Source organism: Microcaecilia unicolor, chromosome 12, assembly GCF_901765095.1.
Source record: "Microcaecilia unicolor chromosome 12, aMicUni1.1, whole genome shotgun sequence".
NCBI classification, from domain to species: domain Eukaryota; kingdom Metazoa; phylum Chordata; class Amphibia; order Gymnophiona; family Siphonopidae; genus Microcaecilia; species Microcaecilia unicolor.
The window spans coordinates 25,321,066-25,343,228 of record NC_044042.1 but is presented as its reverse complement, the minus strand read 5'-3'; the positions used below and the strand labels follow the sequence as shown (position 1 = coordinate 25,343,228).

The 22,163-nt window shown below is 44.8% G+C and overlaps 1 protein-coding gene across 1 annotated transcript in view; it reads left to right on the top strand.

Moving 5' to 3' along the window:
* Nucleotides 1-22,163, top strand: part of LOC115482102 (copine-5-like) — a 267,201-nt gene that overhangs the window by 143,233 nt on the left and 101,805 nt on the right. Inside the window, exon 7 of the mRNA XM_030221668.1 lies at nt 12,715-12,774. Coding sequence (XP_030077528.1) covers nt 12,715-12,774 — 60 coding nt within the window. The remainder of the gene's footprint in view (nt 1-12,714; nt 12,775-22,163) is intronic.

The window sequence follows — 22,163 nt, the reverse complement described above, 5'->3', positions numbered from 1 at the left end:
TGTGACTGTCTCCTGGCAAGAAAAGAAATGAGATAAGAGATAGGAAGGAAACCATGGTGGACCTCCAAGAGAATAGCAGAGTACTGCCTTGGTAGATCAGAGTTGTAAACCATCAGCCAGGCTCTATGGCACATACACTCATCAGTGAACAGACGTGTTTTTCTCCTAACACACTGCGCAATGCTTCACAGCTGATGCTTCAGGCACTGATGTTACATTTACGTACAACAGATTGGAAGACATGTATTGTGGGAAAAACAGAATCGGTAATGAGATGTGACTGCCAGACAGCACTGGCCCCTTCATCTCCAAACCTTCACTATCATGTATTAAAGCAACATGCAAACTTGGCAGATTTAACACTGGATGAAGTATTCTCTGCAGGTGTTTCAACGAAAGAGTTTTTTTTTTCCTTTATAAAGATTTCTTTTGGGTGCTACATGCCCTCCTGTTCACTATCCTGCTTATAATCGAAAGAGAAAAACGCCTATATTCCGACCTAAATCGGGACATGGACGTCTTTCTCACGCGGTTGCCCAAATCGGTATAATCGAAAGCCGATTTTGGGCGTTTCCAACTGCACTCCGTTGCGGGAACGAATAAAGTTGATGGGGGCGTGTCGGAGGCGTGGTGAAGGCGGGACTGAGGCGTGGTTATCGGCTGAGCAGAGATGTGCGTGCTCGGCCGATAATGGAAAAAAGAAAGGCGTTTTTAGAGAGAATTTAGGTCACTTTTGTTGGACCCGTTTTTTTCACGAACAGGTCCCAAAAAAGTGCCCTAAATGACCAGATGACCACCGGAGGGAACCGGGGATGACCTCCCCTGACTCCCCCAGTGGTCACTAACCCCCTCCCACCAAAAAAAACCCGAACGTTAAACACTTTTTTTTCCAACTTGTAAGCCAGCCTCAAATGTCATCCCCAGCTCCATGACAGCAGTATGCAGGTCCCCGAAGTAATTTTAGTTTAGTTGGTGCTGCGCGGGACCCATGCAGAGAGGAAAAATCGGAAGAAAAAAAAAACAAGCAAGCAAGTGCAGTCAGGGACTTGTTTTTTTTTCTTCCGATTTTTCCTCTCTGCATGGGTCCCGCGCAGCACCAACTAAACTAAAATTGCTCTGGGGACCTGCATACTGAGGCTGATATTTGAGGCTGGCATAGAGGCATCTCAGGGGGACCAGTACACTACGAATGCTGGCCCCTCCCACGACCAAATGCCTTGGATTTGGTCGTTTTTGAGCTGGGCCACTTCGGTTTCGATTATCGCTAAAAAACAAAAACGCCCAGCTCAAAAAACGCCCTAATTCAATGTATTTTCGAAAAAAAAGATGGACGTCCATTTTTTTCGAAAATACAGTTCGGCCCGCCCCTTCACAGACCCGTTCTCAGAGATGGACGTTCTTACACATAGGCGTTCGCGTTTGATTATGCGTTTGATACTATCAGGATACTGCCAAGGAAAAGAACTAGTGGTTTTCCATCTTGTGAGGTTTGGACCTTAAACTCCTCTTGAGATCTGGGTGTATAGGTTCATGTACATACTGGGTATTCTTGCTATTTCCGATGCCTCAGCACGTACATCATGTTAGCCTAGGAGTCTGAGAATTCTGGGAGAAGGAGTCTTGAGCTTGCTCACTAGCAGTGATTGCCTGTGGCTGGTGGTGGAGGAAGTACTTGTACACAGCTGTAGGTGGATAACCTGGAGGAGGCTGAAACTACAGCAGCAGTCCCTCCCCCAGTAACATAGGCAGCCGAGAGACCTCAGTTTGCACATTTTTAGCAGTAACATCATTAATCATCACAAGACACAATGTATTTAATCTGGTATAACTTGGCTGCAGCTTTATTTATATACAAACATCTTACATATGGGCATACCCAAGCCTCCTCCAGCCTCTGGCTCAATGTCCATCCGCAGTCCGCCATCCTAGCAGGACTGACCAATTGTAAACCTGCGCTCCCCGCCATCTAGCAAGGGGGCTCCACCGTACTCGCAGCTGCCCCAGCTGCCTAGCTTCAACCATCAGGCTTGGATACCCCGCCAAAGCTGCGACAGTATAGAACAATGCAAGTAAACATAGCATAAATTGGGCAGGGTGGGTTGGGAGCACCTGGAGCCCGGACAGGAAAGAGGGCGTCCGGGCTCCTCCCTGGGGCTTTATACCCCATTTTGCTCTCCTCCCTTCTCCCAGCGGGGTGCCCTTTTGCATCGGGCAGGCGAACACCTCGTACCTGCCCTGGGCACCCCACTGGCCTGATCGCGCATGCCCTCTCGGTGCACGGCGCCATGTTATCTTCGGCTCCGTGCACCCAAGGGGGCACTGCGCCTTTCTGTTTCCTTCTTCAGAGCTCTTGCTGATAGTCAAGGATCAACTCCCAGAGCCTATGTACACAAGAAAGGGATGGCCTTGTACACTTCCAGAGAAGCTTAGCTTGGCAGCTTCCTTCAGCTCCTTCAGAATCAGTCCTGAGTCATCATTTGCAGCTCTCCTGGGGCTTTTCTCCATTTGTGTTCCTTCCCTGTCTCCCCTCCAGCCCAGTTATTAGAGAGACCACCCACTGGTGAAGAGGCTTTGATCACAGTTTCTACAAGAAGAACTCTTCAGTCAGCCAGGAGGTGTCACTCTTTGAGTAAAGACTGGGCTGGGATGTCCTCACTTATCAGGTACTGTGAACACTCTCCCTTCTCTGTGTGCTCCAGCCTTTGCTGGCCCCAGGAATGTGAGCAGGAACTGGAACAAGGAATGTAATCCTCTGGCTGATTTGGTTGAGAGCTGACAACATTATTGCAGGTTAAAAAGATGCTTCCAAAAATCACATTCACCAGTAGCCAGCACATATGTAGTGACAATATATTGATGAGGAGAGGCAGGATGTAGAAGGGAGAAGGGAAGACAGTTTGTACTGACTTGAATCTTATGGTGCCTTGGTTGGTCCTTGTACATTCAGAATGCAAACACAAGGAAGTGGCTTGTCTTTAGGATTTTCATAGAATTCCCCTTTTAAAACCCTTATGGAGCAGTATGATCATCACTTAAAGTTGCTGTGATCGTAAACCGATGATGACTTTTCTCCTTATACATAAATTTGCATTGTCTTGGAGGGGAGAGCAGCATCTGATGAATGCAATGTGTAGACAGTGGCTACACTAAAGAGTCTGGTTGTGGATATCTTTGGAACTTTTTCATCTTGGCACGTTGTGCATGTTGGACTATCTTGAAGTGCACAGTACCATCTCCAAGTTATGATAATTTGACTCCTTTTCCACTTACTGGGAACGTGGCGAGCTCTAATCTGTTTAGCTTGGGATTGCTGCATTTTTAAAATAGTGGCTGATGTATTTGAAATATGTCCACCCTGCTATATGCTGTGATTTTATATAATGTATTGAGGTGTGAATGAGACTGAGTGCAAGTGATAAGTTGATTTATTTTTAGTTTATTAATGATATGTTAAACATTTAATAAAGATTCAAGTGTTTTGATGTGCTATTTACGGTTGCTTGTTAGTTTGTTGAGTTTTATGTTCAACTAATTGAATTGATTAGACCTTGCTAGAACTGTGTGTGTGGGTGTATATATATATATATATATAATGCCCACCCATATTAACTCTGGGCCCAGCCAAAATGCCAGGTCTGGCTACGCCACCTCCTATTCTGAATGAGAAGCTTTACAGTCTGGCATGAGATGGCGGGTTTGAGGGAATACTCTGCCTTCCTTTTTTCTGTCCCTGGTTGAGTAAAACTAGAGCTTTGCTTTCGTCTTAGACATGAACTTCCAGATAGGTCATGCTGTGAGACTGGAAGTGGGAAGACTTAGGCATACGATTGGGAAATATTTCTTCCCAGAACGGGTGGTTCCTTGGAACAGCCTTCTAGAGGAAGTGATGGAGGCAAAATCATTTGCAAGCTTCAGGAAAGTTCATGGTGCTTCTGTTTTACACAGCACTGGACAGAGACATATGAGAGTCCCTGCTCCACAATGAGGTCCAGGGATTCTCAGCCCAGTCCTTTGGACATATCCAGACAGTCAGGCTTTCAGCAGGGCCGCTGAGAGACTGGGCCAGGCCCAGGACAAGGCCGCCCCCAGGTCCCCCCTCCACCGGGCCCTCTCTCCACCCCCGGGCCCTCCGCACAGACCTTAAGCGCCTCACCTTCGAAAGCGCAGCAAGCAGTGACAGACCACTCCTTCCTTCCGTGTCCCGCCCTCGCGGGTTACATCAGGCGAGGGCGGGACACGGAAGGAAGGAGTGGTCTGCCGCTGCTTGCTGTGCTTTCGAAGGTGAGGCTCTTAAATCCAATGCCAGTCAGCGACGGAGGGTGGACGGGCCGGACTGCGGCGGCGCCACTGGGCCCCCCCCCCGGAGGCCCGGGCCCTGGGAATTTTGTCCCCCCCCCCTGTCCCCCCCCTCTTGGCGGCCCTGGTTTTCAGCATATCCACAATAAATATGCCTGAGATGAGCTTGCATGATCTACAATACAGTCTTGATTATCTGACATAAATGGGACAGACCTGTTTTAAAATAATATGGAAAACACTGCATAAATCCCTCAAACAATGCATAAACAAAGACATAGAGTTCCCAATTTTCATGTTCTAAAACAAAGATTTTTAATAGAAATAAATGTGATGATGTCACCGGTGGGTCTGTCGTATATGCTGGATAGTCAGATTGGTGAAGATCGGATAATCAAGACTGTACTGTGCCTCCATTCTATACTAATCTATGTTATGCGTATTCATTGTGGATATCTGGAAACCTGTCTAGGTATGTTGAGAGAACTGGTTTGAGAAACTCTGATCTAGTCAAGACAAATATACATGACAAACAAGAGATTCTTGAAGAATTGTTATAGAGATAATAGTCAAAATATAAAAACAACCCCCAAACCGTGTGGTTTTAGTCTAGATTTGAATAGTGCCAGAGAGGGAACAAGAGACACTAATGCAGGAAGTCTGCTCCGTGCAAATGTAGGAGTGGTCAAATAGGTAGAACGGCAGGATGACAACCAGGGATGCCAGGGTACAAATCCCACTGATGCTCCTTGAAGTCTTGGGCAAGTCACTTAAACCTCCATTGCGTCGGGTATAAACTTATAGTAATTCACTTTGAACTCCAGCTGAAAAGGGATGAGCTAAATCCAAGTGGTGCAGAGACAGGAACTCACATGAAGGAAAAGGGCACAAATAAGAAATTCTTGCCAGATGAATGGAATTCACAAGAAAGAGTTTAAGGAAGCAGAAGTAATAAGGAGCTGCAGAGGGAATCCATCTGCAGGTGAGCAATGGAAGACTGAAGTAAATGAAAAACCCATGTAATGGCTTGGGAAGAGGGATTCTATAGTTGCTGGTGAGGGAAGGTGAGTCATGCACTGTGAAAAGATGGTTCTGGGGGAACCAGTGAGGAGTAGGTTGCAGTAACCCAAGCGGAAGATAACGAGGGAGTGGATGAGCATATTGGTTCCATGCTCAGAAAGAAAGGGATATACTTTAGCAATGTTGAAAAGAGAAGGGATTTTGGATTTAGCTCATACTTTTTCAGTTGTAGCTCAAGGCAAGTTACATTCAGGTACAGTAGGTATTTTGCTGTCCCCAATCTAAGCTTGTACTTGAGGCAATGGACAGTTAAGTGACTTGCCCAAGACAACAAGAAGCATCAGTGGAATTTGAACCCTGGTTTCCCAGGTTCTCAGCTCACAGTTTTTCCACTCAGTACGTTGATGGGCCTAGAAAAGGAGAGAGAGGATCAAAGATCACTCTGCGGTAGCGAGCCTCATCTGTGAGGGTGTCTCCTCACTAATCAACCCCACCACCTGGAAATAGCTGGAGATCACTGGAAGCCCTGAGTTCCATGCATAAACATGAAAGATCAACACCAAAGTCTTTGAATTTTGTGAGCTATCTGGAGTTAGTATTGTTATCACAAACCTGTGCCAGAAAAATTTAGTCCTTCCCTATAGCACACCTTTAACCCCCCCCCCCCCCCCAGGGCCGGTCCTAGGGTCTCTGGTGCCCCCCTGCAGACTATGAGTTGGCGCCCACGCGCCCCCCCTCCGGCACCTGTGCGCCCCTGCCCCCCCAGCATCTCCTTTCTCTCTTCTCCCACCCTGCCCCTGTCCAGTGATTCTCCTTCGCCCCCATCCCCCGCCGCCCTTGGTGCTTTAAATCTTTAATTTACCTCCGTTCCAGCAGCCACGTCATTCGAAAGCCTTGCCCCGTCTCTAGCCTTCCCTCCCTTTGTGAGTTCGTTCTGCAGTCCCGCCCTCGAGGAAATGGCGTCAGATGGCGGGACTGCGGAACAAACTCACGAAGGGAGGGAAGGCTAGAGATGGGACAGGGCTTTCAAATGATGTGGCTGCTGGAACTGAGGTAAATTAAAGATTTAAAGCACCAAGGGTGGAGCGGTATGGCGCCCTTGAAGGCAGGTGCCCCCCTGCGGCGCTTTCCCCGCTTACCGGGTTTGACTGGCCCTGCCCCCCCAACACACATACACACACACAAACACACTGCCATGCCTATGCTCCAGTCCTCCTGACCTTTAGTATATTCAGCTTTTCCAGTACTGAGACCCACACACAGCTCTGCCAATGCATCTCAATCCTGTCTTGCAGTACACCCTGTTGTTCCAGTGCTGAGACTCCCAGCCCTCCCCTCCCCCCCCCCCCCACACACATGCATTTAATCTCCTTGTATGTCACCCATGCACATATAAAAGATCATTCCTCCTTTCTTTCTGAACATTTTGATACCCAGAAACCTGCTGCCAAGTTGTCTTTTCTGAATAATAAAGCCATAAGGCTACCAAAAAATCCTCTTTGGCTGACAGGCATTCTAAAAAGCCAAAACACTCTTCTGATGACTCTGTTATTTCTTTTGTTTGATTTAGTTACCTTGTTTCAACCCGGCAGTCTCTGGTCCTGGGAGGAATTACTGTAATTAACGAAACTGGCTTCTTTCCACAACCATTTCCTGTTTTGAACACCGAGCCGCTGGCAGGTTATTAAGGAAATGTAAGCGTAAATATGAAGAAAATGCAAAGTTTTTAAGAAGGATATGATGTGGCAATCATTCCCATAACAGCCGTTCTGAATAGTCTGCACAGACAAGGGTGGCATCCTCTTTTTGGTAGTGAAGTTCTACCTTGGGGCAGAAGGTTCAGTAAGGCATGTAGGAACAAGTCTGCATGTACCTCTCCAGTCCCCACAAATCAACCTGATATATAGACTCAAATACCCTCATGTAGCTTGTGTTTGAGATGTGGATAAAAGTTACTGTGTCAGTATATTCAGAAGAGACCCTCAGCAGATTAACAGGGATTTTTACTTGGACTTCTGATCTTGCTGGAGACCAAGGTGCACTTAAGGGGGAAGTTATCAACTTGTGCTACCATTAAGATCGGTTATTTTGCCACTAACTCATGCAATTTTAGACAGGTTCCATTTTATGCAGTGATACCTAGTTACTAATAACCCAGGTTAACAGTAAAATAACCTGTCTTAATGATAGCCCATGTTGATAACTTCCCCCCTGAACTGGAAGAGTTTTTATGGGGTTGACATAAGGCTGGAAGCCATCATGTGCAGCTGTTGGTGAAGCCTTAGCAGGATCATGGAGCAAAGATCTGGCTGCCTCTACATCAGAAGTCCATGGACAAGACTGACAGATCTCAACAAATTTCACAAAGTGAATGCTCCCAGTTAGGGACATGGTAACACTGTGTAAATATTTAAAAGGAACATACTTGTGAATGATTATTTAAGACAAGATAGCAATGGTAAAGACAGGTCACACTGATCAAGAATAAATATATCCTAAAAGTTTGCTCCTGCTCCCTTCCAGCTAAATCACAACCATGAGTCTTCAATCATAACTACATGGGGAAGAGGGGGATTCCCACATTTTTACCACTGTCTATCCTTTCATCAAGCCCTCCCACTGCAGTGATGGCTCTTTGCCAGGGCCAGGGTTCGTGAAATCCTCTGAAGCCCAATATAGATGCATATACAAGTTCTGACCACTAGGCGTTGCCATTGTGGAACTGGTGGAACCCTGGCTGACCAGATGAGCAGAAACCAGCAGGTTACTGCATTAGAAAAACAAAATAACAGCCAGATCTCCCACAGAGCAACACACATACACAGCACTGCTACAAAGCTATCAGCCAGCTCTAGTGAAAATGGTTGTTTTGTTCAGTCAGGATAATCAGGATCTGCAGCAGTTTACCATTGCTTCTGACTGTGGTGTCTTCCAGAGAGATGCTTAAAATGATTTGGACATACTACTGACAGCTAAAATCATTAGAGATTGCAACAGCCTGACGAGGGATAAATAATTCTATACATGCTCTGTTTCTTACACATCTCTTCGATGTATCTGCTACCTTCCTGCCCTGGAGACTGGAGATGGATCTTTAACCCAGTTTTTCAGTGTCTATAATACAGGGATGTCAGTAAAGCAAAATCAACACAGGGTGTCCAGAGTGCCTGGAAAAGCTTCTAAAACCTGTGAATCTGCTGAAAATGAGATGTTAGGCTCAAGCTGTGTTCTCACGCCTTGGATTGTCTGAAAGTTATTAGTTGACTGTTCACTTCTGGCACAAAAGAGGCAAACCAAGGGCTGAACCTGTTTTCTAAAACTGCAAGAACGTTATTTAGGAAACTATGTGGATCTAACTTGAAATCTGCAGAACATACGGGCTCCCAATCATGTCCTGTTGGTAAAGTGATATATAGGGCTGGATAGGGATGTGGAAATCTTGCTTCAGTAAAAACGAACATAGTGGACAGTCCTGCTGCTTTTCTTAGGGAAATTGCTGCTGTGTCTGTTTCAGTGAAATGACAGAGCCAGGGCTGAATGCTCCTATGGCCAGTAACCCTGAAAATATTGCCTTTAAAAGGGCCATTTCCACTGTGGATGGAGTGACGAGCATCAGTGCTGGTGCTGTATGTGGTTGAGAAATACTGCTCCACTGGGAACACTTTGCTTTACAAGCCGTGCAGAGAAGGGAACAGCTGGTGGAAAGGCTCAGTGTCATGAACAGCTTTTTTATTTTTCTTCTGCATTCTCTTGTCAAGTGGCAGACACTTTTTTGAGGTATTTGTCGAGTCAGGGGCTAAAGTTAAGAGTCTTATTATAGCTGCCTCCCACGCAGCTGTGGATCTCATTGGTAGTTTGGAGAGAGATTCTGTTTTCCCAAGAGCTTTAATGAACTGACTGATCTGCCTATTTTTTTCTCTTTCTTACTTAACCAAGAATATTAAGGGGAGTAGTTATCAACATGGGCTACTGTTAAAACATGTTATTTTGCCACTAACTCATTCTATTTTAGTACAGGTCCCATTTTATGTAAGAAGACCTAGTTACTGATAAACTGTGTTAAGGTAAAATAACACATCTTAAGGGTAGCCCACACTGATAACTTTCCCCCTTAATTAAAGGAAACATAAATGTCTCTAGAAATCAAATCACTGCTGTATGAAATAACAGTAAGCCAAGTATAGGGCAATCAAGCCATTGTGACATCACTGATGAGGTTGGCTCTTAGGCATTGGTGGAATGAGGCATTATGACATCACAATCTCAGCTCTGGTTAGCAGAGATTGAAACTCTTCACACTAAGGGGAGGGGGATGTGTGTGTGTGGAATTAGCAATATGGGTTACCATTAAAATGGGTTATTTTACCACTAATTTGTGTTATTTTAGCATAGGGTCCCAATTTATGGAATGAGACCTAGTTACTAATAACTGGAATGAACAGTAGCATAACACATCTTAATTGCAACCCATGTTGATAATGCCCCCCTCAAGTTGTCTATTTGAAAATAGACTTCTTGTTTTGTGTGGGCTTAAAAATATGTCATGCTGCGGTTAGGCACATGACTGAAAATGTCCCCCATTCTTTCTTTTTATGACTGCAGTCCATGTGGAGCTGTATACCCAATCACTTTCTCACCCTGACTCAGTTTACAATAAGGCAGAGGGCCGAAGTGCATGGAGCCGCCCATAACATGACACCATCCACCTGTGCACCCATGCCCCAGCTGGGAGAGGGGGGAAGGCGAGCTGCAATAGGCGGGGAGCCATGGTCAGCAGAAGAGAGTTTTTGTGCCATGCCGGGCTCCCTTCAGGGAAGGAGGAGCTGGAGCCGTGGGCTTAAAGCCCACAGAGTTACCGCGTGCTTCCTCTTTCTTCCCTGAGGACACGAACGGTAGCAGCCTACCCTCCCACTCACTTCTCGCTCTATTTATTGTTTATATTATATTACGCATGTCGCAGCTTGGAGGGCAGGAATACCCGAGCCATGGTGATCGGAGGAGCGCTAATTCATCAAGTTACAGTTTGGTGCAGATGGATTCACTGCACCCGGGTTGGACGCACCTTGCTGGGTGGCGGTAGCCTCCTGTGTACTGCAAATAGCGCATTTGTCAGTCTTGCTTATGGTGGCAGACTGCGTGCTTTCATTGGAGCTTTTAAGAGCTTACAGTATGGCTCAGGTATCCTGTTTTGCCAGACAGTAGGGAAGTGAAGAAAAAAAAAAGTAATTTTGTTCTGTTTCCTATGTCATTTGCAGTGGTTTTTTTTTTGTTTTTAAATTGTTTCATTTTGCTTCTATATATTTTTGTTTTCAGAACAATTTTGCTAATTAAGACTTGGCTGCAGGTTGTTGCCCAAACAAAAAAGAAAAACCTACTTGTTGCAAACCACCCAACACCTCCACACATACACTCACCCACCTAGTGAAAATCTGCACCCCCTAAGAGTATCACCTGACCACCCCAGATGCCCTCCAATCCTCCCTGGCACAAGCATTAGACAATATATCACCCCTCCCCCCCCCCCACACACACATACAAAAGAGGCACTTACCACAATTATCATTGATGGTATAATGTTGGGACAGGAGTGATCCCCCTTTGATCTCAGCACCACTGCTCTAAAGCAAAAGTAGCCCCTGGACTGGAATACACGGAGTTAAATCATTAGAAGCAGGAGGCTATGAAACACAGTTTAAAGCCACATATTTAGGAATATCTGGAGCATGTGAGTGAGGGTACCTCAAACCTGAGGATCGTGGCAGTTACAAACTGTTTCCAAATTGTACAGAAGTGGGCTGTTCTCATGTAGCAGAGAAGTAACCCAGCATAAAGTTTTTCTTTGGAACGGGAGGCAATGAAGCCCACCCGGCCTCTTTTGTAAGAAACTCCAGTGGCTGAGCCAGGAACCACTGGAAACAATTCATTATTAAACTCTCTAATGCAGAGATGCCAGGAGGGAAAAATTGGTCCAGTCCTGTTTTTGAACTTATATACAAAAGCAGTGTGAAATTTATAGCCTGCTTTTGCTAATAGAAATCCATACTGCAGGTCTCATAACGTATCATAATAAGGTTGTCACAAAGCTAGGACTGGCCTATATCTCCCTTTTCCAACTGGGTAATTTGGCAGTTCTTCGATCAGCTTTTTTATTTAGGCGACTTGAGTCAATCTTTCAGGCCCCAATGCTCAAAAGTAAACACGAGTGCCATTAGCTCTCGCATTTACCTGCGCAAAATGTATACACATATGAGTTTATCTTGGGCAGACTGGATGGACCATGCAGGTCTTTTTCTGCCGTCATCTACTATGTTACTACAAGCTCATTTTCAAAGCACTTAGCCTCCCAAAGTTCCATAGAAACCTATGGAACTTAGCCTCCCAAAGTGCTTTGAAAATATGCCTCGTATGTTACTATGTTCAGAGGCTCGGAGCATGGGAACAAACGAGCAAGCAGATGAACAGTGCACGAAAATCAAATCCCATTCCCTTTCCTTACCTACTGGGTCATAGCAGAGCCCCATCAATCTCCCGTCATCTTCCTCCTCTTTCCTTACCATCACTTTCTGCATTTGTCCCAAGCAGACTTGACCTCTGATGGTGGCAATTCACTACTCTTACAGGAAAAGAAGTTTATCACAGGCTTGCTATCCCGTACATCAAACAGTCCCTCTTCTAACTCCATGTCTCAACCTGTTGCTCTAGCTCATTTTTTCTGATGGACAAATATACCAACTTGCATTTTGTTGAAAGGAGAGTGAAAAGAAAACAAGAGGGAGGCTGAGGTTGCGGAGAGAGAAGGTGTCTGTGAGGAGAGAAGATAGAGAAAGAGGAAGATGCAGGAGGAAGGAAAGCAGTGAACTGAAGTGTTGGGTTTGCATGTTTTTTGGAAACAAAATATGAAAGCTGAACAAAATGTCCCAATGACAGCCACGACACAGAAGTGATTGGGGATTTCTCTTGCCTGTTTGTAACCCTGCAGCTGTGGGGTAACATAAGGGGAGGGGTCCTAGAGGCTAGGGTAGAAGCTGAGGCAAAGGTTGGATGGAGAACAGTGAGGGGGCCTAGACCTGACACCATTTTGTTTTTGTTTTTCATTATTTTTAACATCTTACTTTGTGTGTGTGTGTTTTAAACTAAACAAAACAAAATAAACCACAAGCAGAACAAAATAAAACTAGCAGGGTTTTTTTGAGTTAACTTTGTCCTGCATTATTTTCTGTTCTCACAATATTTTGAAGTGGTCGGGTAGCTACAGATTTACAAAACAAAAGATTCCAGGTAAAGTAAAAGACCAAATTGTTTCTGTTGCAGAGTTCTATGAAATACAACATATATTTAACCATATTCTCAACGTTTCCTTTTTCTAATTATAATTTTGCTTCTCTTTCTCCTCCTCAGGATGGGCGCATATACTCTCCATTCTCGAACGGGGAAGCCCATGCCATCTGTCTCTAATGGGTAAGACACCGCACACAGTTAGTAAATGAAGGAGAGTATCTAAGAATTAAACTGCATGAGAAGTTGCACCGGTGCGCAAAAGCCACCATTCAGATTAACCTCTGTAGGGGGAGGGAAAGATTTTTGTTAATATGGCATTTTGGTGAATCAGAGGTTTTATAACTGTCGTGATGGGATCTTATGAAACATGCGTGGGATCATATATATATATATTTTTTGCATTTACAAAGAGAAAGCAGTAGAATCTTTAAAGCTGTACAATGTTTATTTTATTTATTTTTTTATTTTTGTCACATTTATACCCCGCTCTTTCCCGCTCGATAGCAGGTTCAGTGCGGCTTACATAGTACGGGTTACAAAGTATCATAGAAAGAACACAGCTGTAGAATGATAGGGGTAAGATGTGGTTGCTTAGAATAGGTTGAGTTGATTTTCAGTTTAAAATCTGCTGGTTTTGATTTGTTTTGGAAGCAGAAGAAAGCCCAATGCAGGTCTGTAATCACCGGTACCAGAGAAAGAAATGTGCGCAAGTTGAAGCAAACCTTCTGCACTTAAATATAAGCTTTCCAAGTTTAAAAAAAAATGTTAAATGTTGACATGCATTGAGGCATATTTTCAAAGCACTTAGCCTTCCAAAGTTCCATAGGTTTCTATGGAACTTTGGAAGGCTAAGTGCTCTGAAAATATGCCTCTCTGTCTGCAAGTCTCCTCAGCCAGTGTGGCTAGAACTAATCTTTCCTTGTTTGCAGTAGGAAAACTGATCTGGCTTCCTGCCTTGGGTATAACACCTCTATGTCATACAGTGTGCATTGTGCAGGCAAGGATTTTGTGGGATAAACTAGAACTTGACTGGTCAATCTGTTAGTCTGGAACCAGAGGCATGAGGTACGAGAGAAAGGACGATATAGCTAACAGATGGCCAGGTGTGTCATTTACATGGCCGACATAGCGACTATTGTTAGCTGTGTTCACCTATCTCTTTTGGACCTGTTACTCCACTTTTTTACCAACTTTAAGTCCTTAGACATTGAAAAACTATATAATGACCCCTGAAGCAGGAACTTAGCCGAAACACGGTGCTGTATCGTGTCACCTCAAGAATAAAGTATTTTATCCCATAATCATCCTTCTGTTGTTTTTGGAAGAGCCCCGTTGACTACACTACTCATTCTGTGAGCACCTTTACACGTGGAGGGACATTTTCGAAATGGACGTCCAAGTTTCGATTTGGAGTCCTTGCAAAATGTCCCAATCCAGGGGCGGGGAAACCCGTTTTTTCGAAACAAGATGGATGTCCATCTTTCGTTTCAAAACTACCGTCAGGGACATCCAAATCTTTAAATTTCACCATCCCTAGATTTGGACATCCCTAGACATGGACGTTTCTGTTTTTCGGCGATTTTCGAAACTAAGGATGTCCATCTCAGAAACGACCAAATGCAAGCCATTTGGTCATGGGAGGAGCCAGCATTTGTAGTGCACTGGTCCCCCTGACATGCCAGGTCACCAACAGGGCACCCTAGGGGCACTGCAGTGGACTTCATAAAATGCTTCCAGAAACATAGCTCCCTTACGTTGTGTGCTGAACCCCCCCCAAAAAAAAAAATAAACCCTAAAACCCACTACCCCCAACTGTACACCACTACCATAGCCCTTACGGGTGAAGGGGTGCACCTAGATATGGGTACAGTGGGTTTGTGGTGGATTTTGGAGGGCTCACTGTTTCCTCCACAAACGTAAGCGGTGGGGAGGGGATGGTGCTGGGTCCACCTGTCTGACATGCACTCACCCACTAAAACTGCTCCAAGGACCTGCATGCTGCTGTCATGGACCTGAGTATGACATCTGAGGCTGGCATAGAGGCTGGCACAAAATATTTTTATAGATGTTTTTTGAGGGTGGGAGGGGGTTCGTGACCACTGGGGGATTAACGGGAGGTCATCCCCGATTCTCTCCGGTGGTCATCTGGTCACTTCGGGCACCTTTTTGTGTCTTAGTCATAATAAAAACAGGTCCGGGTGAAAACGTCCAAGTGCTCATCAGGGATGTCCTTCGTTTTTTCGATTATGGGTCAAGGACATCCAAGTGTTAGGCACGCCCAAGTCCCGCCTTCGCTATGCCTCTGACATGCCCCCTTGAACTTTGGCAGTCCCTGCGACGGAGTGCAGTTGGGGATGTCCAAAATCGGCTTTCAATTATACTGATTTGGACGTTTCTGTGAGAAGGACGTCCATCTTCTGATTTGTGTCAAAATATGGGCGTCCTTCTCTTTCGAAAATGAGCCCAATAGTGAACTACAGTCTTCCATTTCTGGGGCTTCCTTTCCGGCATGGAGTTTGACCATGTACGTTTTACCTCCATTGAAACCTGAGCAAACTTTCTCTCCCCCTCTTCCCAGCTCTGCTTCTGTTTGAGTTGGAATTTGATGAACATGGGCATTTTTACTCACAAGATGGGGTGGGCAATTTTCCATGGGACTAGCCCTGCAGTAAAATAGCTATTCACCTATTGGAAAAGCCTTCAAAATTGTCCTCTGCCTGAGCACTTTTTGTTTTATTCATTTTAAAACAACACAATTTATGTCGCTGGTGTTTTCTTGTCATTTTCCAATGAAAGCACACTTTGCTCTTAAGCAACATTAATCTGGGACTAGTTACATCAGGCATGGACAAGACATTAATCTGCAATCAGGAAGTGTGGAAAATGGTACTGTGTATGTAATACAAAAACAGGAGTGGCAATCTGTCGAACAATTTTAATTTAAAACTAGGAGTATAAGGTGTAGAAAATGGTATTACAGTGCTCGTAATACATAGAAGGGAATATCAGTTTTTAGACACTCGTTATTCATTCCCAGTCCTTGAGGGCCATCAACAGGTCAGGTTTTCAGGATATCTGCATGCCTACTATCGCTATTGTATGCAAATCTCATGCACATTTATTAACAGTACAACACTTGGGCTAACTACCAGGACAATGATTAAATTATTGTGAACACATAAATCAATAAATCATTGATAATTATATGATGTAAAATACAAATATGCCTTTATGTACCAAATACAAAAAAAATGTTAACATTAAAACCTTCCTAAACCGCTAGCTGACTGGCTAAAATAGAGATTCAGCAGCTGATCCGCCAGTCAGCTTGCGGTTCAGGAAGGTTTTAATGTAAAAAAAAATAGTTTGCATTTGGTAAATAAATAAAGGTATAATTGTATTGTATATTAGATAGTTATCAATTATTTATTGATTTATGCACATTTATTAAAGATATCCTGAAAACCTGACCTGCTGGTGGTCTTTGAGGACCGGGAGTGTATTGTACTAGTTTAGACCAACATGAATTTAAAACAGGGGTGGGCAAATCCTTAAATTTGGTCGTCCCTAGACATGGACGTTTCTGATTTTCGGCGATTTTTGAAACCAAAGACGTCCATCTCAGAAACGACCAAATGCAAGCCATTTGGTCATGGGAGGAGCCAGCATTTGTAGTGCACTGGTGCCCCTGACATGCCAGGACACCAACCGGGCACCCTAGGGGCACTGGACTTCATAAAATGCTTTCAGGAACATAGCTCCCTTACCTTGTGTGCTGAGCCCACCCAAAACCCACTACTCCCAACTGTACACCACTACCATAGCCCTTACGGGTGAAGGGGGTACTTAGATGTGGGTACACTGGGTTTGTAGTGGGTTTTGGAGGGCTCGCTGTTTCCTCCACAAACATAACAGGTGGGGAGGGTGGGGCTGGGTCTGCCTGTCTGAAGTGCACTGCACCCACTAAAACTGCTCCAGGGACCTGCGTACTGCTGTCATGAACCTGAGTATGACATCTGAGTATGACATCTGATGTTTTTTGAGGGTGGGAAGGGGTTCGTGACCACTGAGGGAGTAACGGGAGGTCATCCCCGATTCTCTCCAGTGGTCATCTGGTCATTTTGGGCACCTTTTTGTTCCTTAGTCGTAATAAAAACAGGTCCGGGTGAAAATGTCCAAGTGCTCATCAGGGACGTCTTTCTTTTTTTTCCATTATGGGTCAGGATGTCTAATGTTAGGCACGCCCAAGTCCTGCCTTTGCTATGCCTCTGACACGCCCCCTTGAACTTTGGTTGTCCCTGCGACGGACTGTGGTTGGGGATGTCCAAAATTGGCTTTCGATTATATCGATTTGGACGTTTCTATGAGAAGGACGTCCATCTTCCGATTTGTGTCAAAAATGTGCGTCCTTCCCTTTTGAAAATGAGCCCTATTGTGTGCTTTTTTGCAAGAGATAAGTACATTTTTTGATCAGGATTGGGTGGGACACCATCTGTATGGTATTAACAAATTGAATGTTTATGGAGTGATGAGTCAGATAGATGTATTGTATTAGTTAGGTAAGAGTCAAGGTTTATGGTAATTGGGTAGTTGAGATAAGTCCAAGTGAATATATCCCATTTGTTTTTAATAAGTGTTTGGATATTTAATAAAGAAGGGCTCTGTTTACGAAGGTGCGTTAGCGTTTTTAATGGGCCTACAATTAGCGTGCACGATAACTATGTAGGCCCCTATAGGGATATTGTAGGCGTGTACATGGTTAACACACGTTAAAGATCTTAACGCGCCTATAACATGGCTTAGTAAACAGGGCCCTTGATATGGCAATGAATATGCATGAGATCTATTTGCATAGAGTGGACGTCCATCTTTGGTTTCGATAATACGGTCAGGGACGCCCAAATCTTGACATTTAGGTCGACCTTAGAGATGGTCTTCCTTAGGTTGTTTTTGAGATGGTCGTCCTCGGTTTTCAGCGATAATGGAAACCAAAGACGTCTATCTCAAAAATGTCCAAATTCAAGCCCTTTGGTCATGGGAGGAGCCAGCATTTGTAGTGCACTGCTCCTCCTCACATGCCAGGACACCAACCGGGCACCCTAGGTGGCACTGCAGTGGACTTCACAAATTGCTCCCAGGTGCATAGCTCCCTTACCTTGGGTGCTGAGCCCCCCAAGCCCCCCCCCCCCCCCCCACAGGTCCGTCTGCCTGAAGTACACTGCACCCACTACAACTGCTCCAAGTACCTGTATACACTGCGATGGTCCTGAGTATGGTATTTGAGGCTGGCATAGAGGCTGGCAAAAAAATATTTTTAAACTTGTTTTTTATGGTGGGAGGGGGTTAGTGACCACTGGGGGAGTAAGGGGAGGTCATCCCTGATTCCCTCCGGTGGTAATCTGGTCAGTTGGGGCACCTTTTTGAGGCTTGGTCATGACAAAAGATAGACCAAGTAAAGTCGGCCAAGTGCTTGTCAGGGACTCCCTTCTTTTATCTATTTTCGGTGAAGGACGACCATCTCCTAATCACGCCCCAGTCCCGCCTTCGCTACCCTGCTGACACGCCCCAGTGAACTTTGGTCGTCCCCGCGACAGAAAGCAGTCGAGGGTGTAAAAAAAATCGGCTTTCGATTATGCCGATTTGGACGACCTTGCGAGAAGGACGCCCATCTCCCGATTTGTGTCGAAAGATGGGCGTCCTTCTCTTTCGAAAATAAGCGTGATTGTCTTTATCTGCCTACAGTTTCTATGTGCAGATGTATTACAATCTCATTCTTCAGACATATACCCACGTACATGTATACGCTCTTACTGTTCAGGCAAATACATGCACATATTCTATCATTATTCAGACATAGGCGTGTACACTGTCTTTTGGTGCTATGCTGCTGTCTGCTGTTCTTGTGCTAATTCAGTCAGTGCCTCCATCATAGACACCCTGTATAAGAGACTCCAGGAAGCTAAGTCTCCTCAGCCTCAACTGCTACCTGCCTTGCCCCCACCCCCACATGCTACTTCCTGAGACCTGTGGCAGCAGCAAAAAAACAAAACAAAATGCAACACCAACAACAAAAAAACTCAGAAAAGAGGCAATTGACAATGAAGGGGAAGGGAGAAGAAATGAAACAGATGATGGATGGGGTGGGGGTGTTACAAGAAGTGATTTATCTTAGGGGAAAGAGCTCTAGAGCACTCGCTAATATTTATAATTTTTAATATATATATATTTATTTTAAATTCTCCACCAATTGCCGATTAAAGCAACAAGATCTACAATTACACTGAATGAAAGGAATTAAATATATTTATTGGATTACATTAACCTGCATTACCAGGTTTAAGAAAGAACAGACCATATATATATATTTAGCTTCAAAAGGGTTTGTTAAGTTACAATATGATTAATGCAATCATATAAATAAGGTTTCAAGCGAGAGATAGTTCTTTTAAGAGATCTTTACAGATAATCTGTGCTTAAGTAAAGTAGCAGGTTTTTAAATCAGAGGTCAAAACTTACAGAACAGTCCTTGTTATAGAGCATGCTGTGGTCCAGTGAAGAGCCATGAGGCAGAGGAAGGTCTTCACAGCAGCAGATTTCCAAGAGCAGATTCCCAAGAGCAGGCAGGTCCCAAGAGGAAGAGCTGGGCTGTTTCCAGACTTTTTATAATGTTCCCTGAGTCCTGGATATTGTAGTTTGCAGGGGATCATGGGTATTGTAGTTTGCAGGGAAGCATGGTCACATGTTTTCTGGATATCTGCTGGCAAATGGCTTTTCTATAGCTTGAGGGCTTTTGCACAGGTTTCAGTCTGCTGTGATAGATGGAGTTTCTTTTGTCATATAGATAGGCTTTTTCAGTTTGAGTCATAGGAGTCTCTCTGTCTGCTTCAGTTTTTAGTTCTCTAGAGATGTCTTGGTGACCCTCCCAGCCTAGCCCTGCTATCAGAAGTTCCCAGGAAAAAGGGAGGGGAAAGAAGGTCTTGAAATGCAGTTTCAATGCATCTTTTAAAAGCTGCATTTTTATATTGATAAAACCAATATCTCTGCTACATATATTTCAATAATCCTGACAATTAAACTCATATCATGTTACAGGGGGAGAGCAGAAGATTGAGCACCAGGGGAGGGGGAAACAGATGCTGGATCAGGGGATATGCTGACATAGGTGTTATTCCCCCATCCCAGGGATTTTGTCTTGCCCCACTACTACCCACACCCCACTCCAGCCCCACCCTAGCCTCCTCAAGCTTCAGTCACCATCCGGCTATGTTACCTACCAACATGTTTACTGCCAGCTGCTTTTCTCACCCTGAAGCAGCAGACACGTCCCCCATTTCTCTTACATTCATGGCAGTCGGCGGCGCTTTCTATGGGCTGCCACCATTTTGCGCTCCTGGCATATTTATGGGGGGGGGGGGAGGTAACACAGTGGCAGCGGCAGCCTAGGCTTGAGAATCTCCGCCAACCATAGCAGCAGATGATGCCGCAATTTTTTTTTAGGGAGGGTGACCTGAGCACAAACTTAGGGGGCCCAGGCCCCAAAAGTTCCCCTTGGTTCATATATGCCAAGTTATCCAGTTCCAGGCTGGTCCTGGATTACTGATCATCCTCTCCTGGTGCATTATGGGGCTTGCACCACTGATTTCCATGGGAAAGCTCAGGCACTACAAATCACACACTGCTTAAAACCCAGGACTGACCATAAAGTCTCCCTCCTGAACTGGGTCACTTGGCAGCTCTGCAGCATAACGTTGGGGAGCAAACTCCTCTCTGCATCACCAACAGCATGTGAGAAGAACCCAAAGCTGCCTCTTTCTGCAGGAAGGTTCCTGAGGAAGAGTGTTGCTGGGATTGGAGCCCTCCGCAGAACATGTACAATGCAAAGAGCTGTAACTAATCAAGAAATCCCACAGGAAGTGTTTCCCACTGCAGGAGGGGGAGGCCTTGAATTTCATTACTCCGGGCCCTAGACTAATTAGAAGTAATTAGAAACATTTCTCTTTTTAAACATTCTTTATTTATACCAGTTTCAAAATAGCAACAAAGCATTTTCAGAAAAAATCATCCAGAAAGGAATCAACATCCTTACTAAGAAAAACACGTACATCATCAGATTACATCGAAAGAAAAAAAAAAAAGGAAATAAAACTCCAAAGATAGATAAGGGACAGCTAGCTGAGAGAACATTCGTAGGGATATGTATAATTAGGGATATATAAAGCAGTAGAAACATTTCTGAAGAAGTAGCTCCCATGAGAAAATAATATAACTGTAAGGGTTCAATACGAAAGGGCAGCTGGAGAGAGGTGAGAGAAAGGGGGAGGAATAAAGAAAGTTAAAATAGGAGTTAATAGGAGAGAATATTAAAAAGGAGATGAATGGCAAGTGTTCAGAGACAGAGAATAGTCACAGTATGCTGAAAGAAAGGATTGAAAGAAGAAGCCAGGGAAAGGTGAGAGAAGGAAGAGGAGAGAATAAAACCCGAGGGAAAGGAAGGAGGCCACTAGGGTATTCTAATAGTACCATACTGAAATATTGTTGCAAAGACACCAAGGGGTCCTTTTTGCTAAGCCGCGTAAGCGTCTACATGCGCCCAACATGCACCAAAATAGAGTTACTGTCCGACTACAATGTGGCTCTTGAGGTAATTTATTTCTGGCGTATGTCCGATATGCGCATCTGAAAAATATTTTTTATTTTTGGACGCGTGTAATGGATGCGCGCCAAGTGGCATTTGATGCGCATAGGTCATTACCGCCTGGATTCTTTACCGCTAGGTCAATGGCTGGCGGTAAGGTCTCAGACCCAAATTGGACGCACGGCAATTTTGATTTTGCCACATGTCCATTTTCGGCAAAAAAAAAAAAGGCCTTTTCCACAGGCACGCTGAAAAATGGATCAGCGCGTGCCCAAAACCCATGCCTACACTACCGCAAGCCATTTTTCAGCGCGCCTTTGTAAAAGGACTCCCAAGTTACCCAATTCCAGGCTGAAGATTTTGGGACAGTTTTAGTTTTGAACGTATATCCCAAAGCAGTGATTTGTAGTGCCTGATGCTGCCCATTGAAATCAGTGCTGCAACTCCCATAATGCACCATTGTCCCAAAATTCCAGCCTGGAACTGGATAACTTGTCACCTCTCTTGTTTCGTCCTATGTGACTCGCCCACTGGAACCCCGCCTGCTCACGGTGGCACTTCCAATAAGAGGTGACAGTATGCTGGAAGCAATTTTTGGACCCCTCTATTTTTGTGCCCTGTGCAGCCACACTACGTACACAACCAACCACCAGTATGATACTGGGGGGCTACTTGAACCCAGGTCAACAGAACAGGCTATTTCAGTTCTGATTTTGTCCCATTGCATGCGAGGAACTGTAGTTCTGATTTAGGGAAATCAGTGGGAAGATCAGATATTAGCCTGATTAGTTGGATGGAGTTAAGGTGGCAAGTTGCTGTCAGTAGGGGGCACTGCTTTAATATTGTGTTTTCAATTGCTAGGGACAGGTGGATTTCCTGGAGTCCTGCAAAGCTTACCTGTCCCTCACCAAAGCTGCTGAGGGTGGGGCGGGGG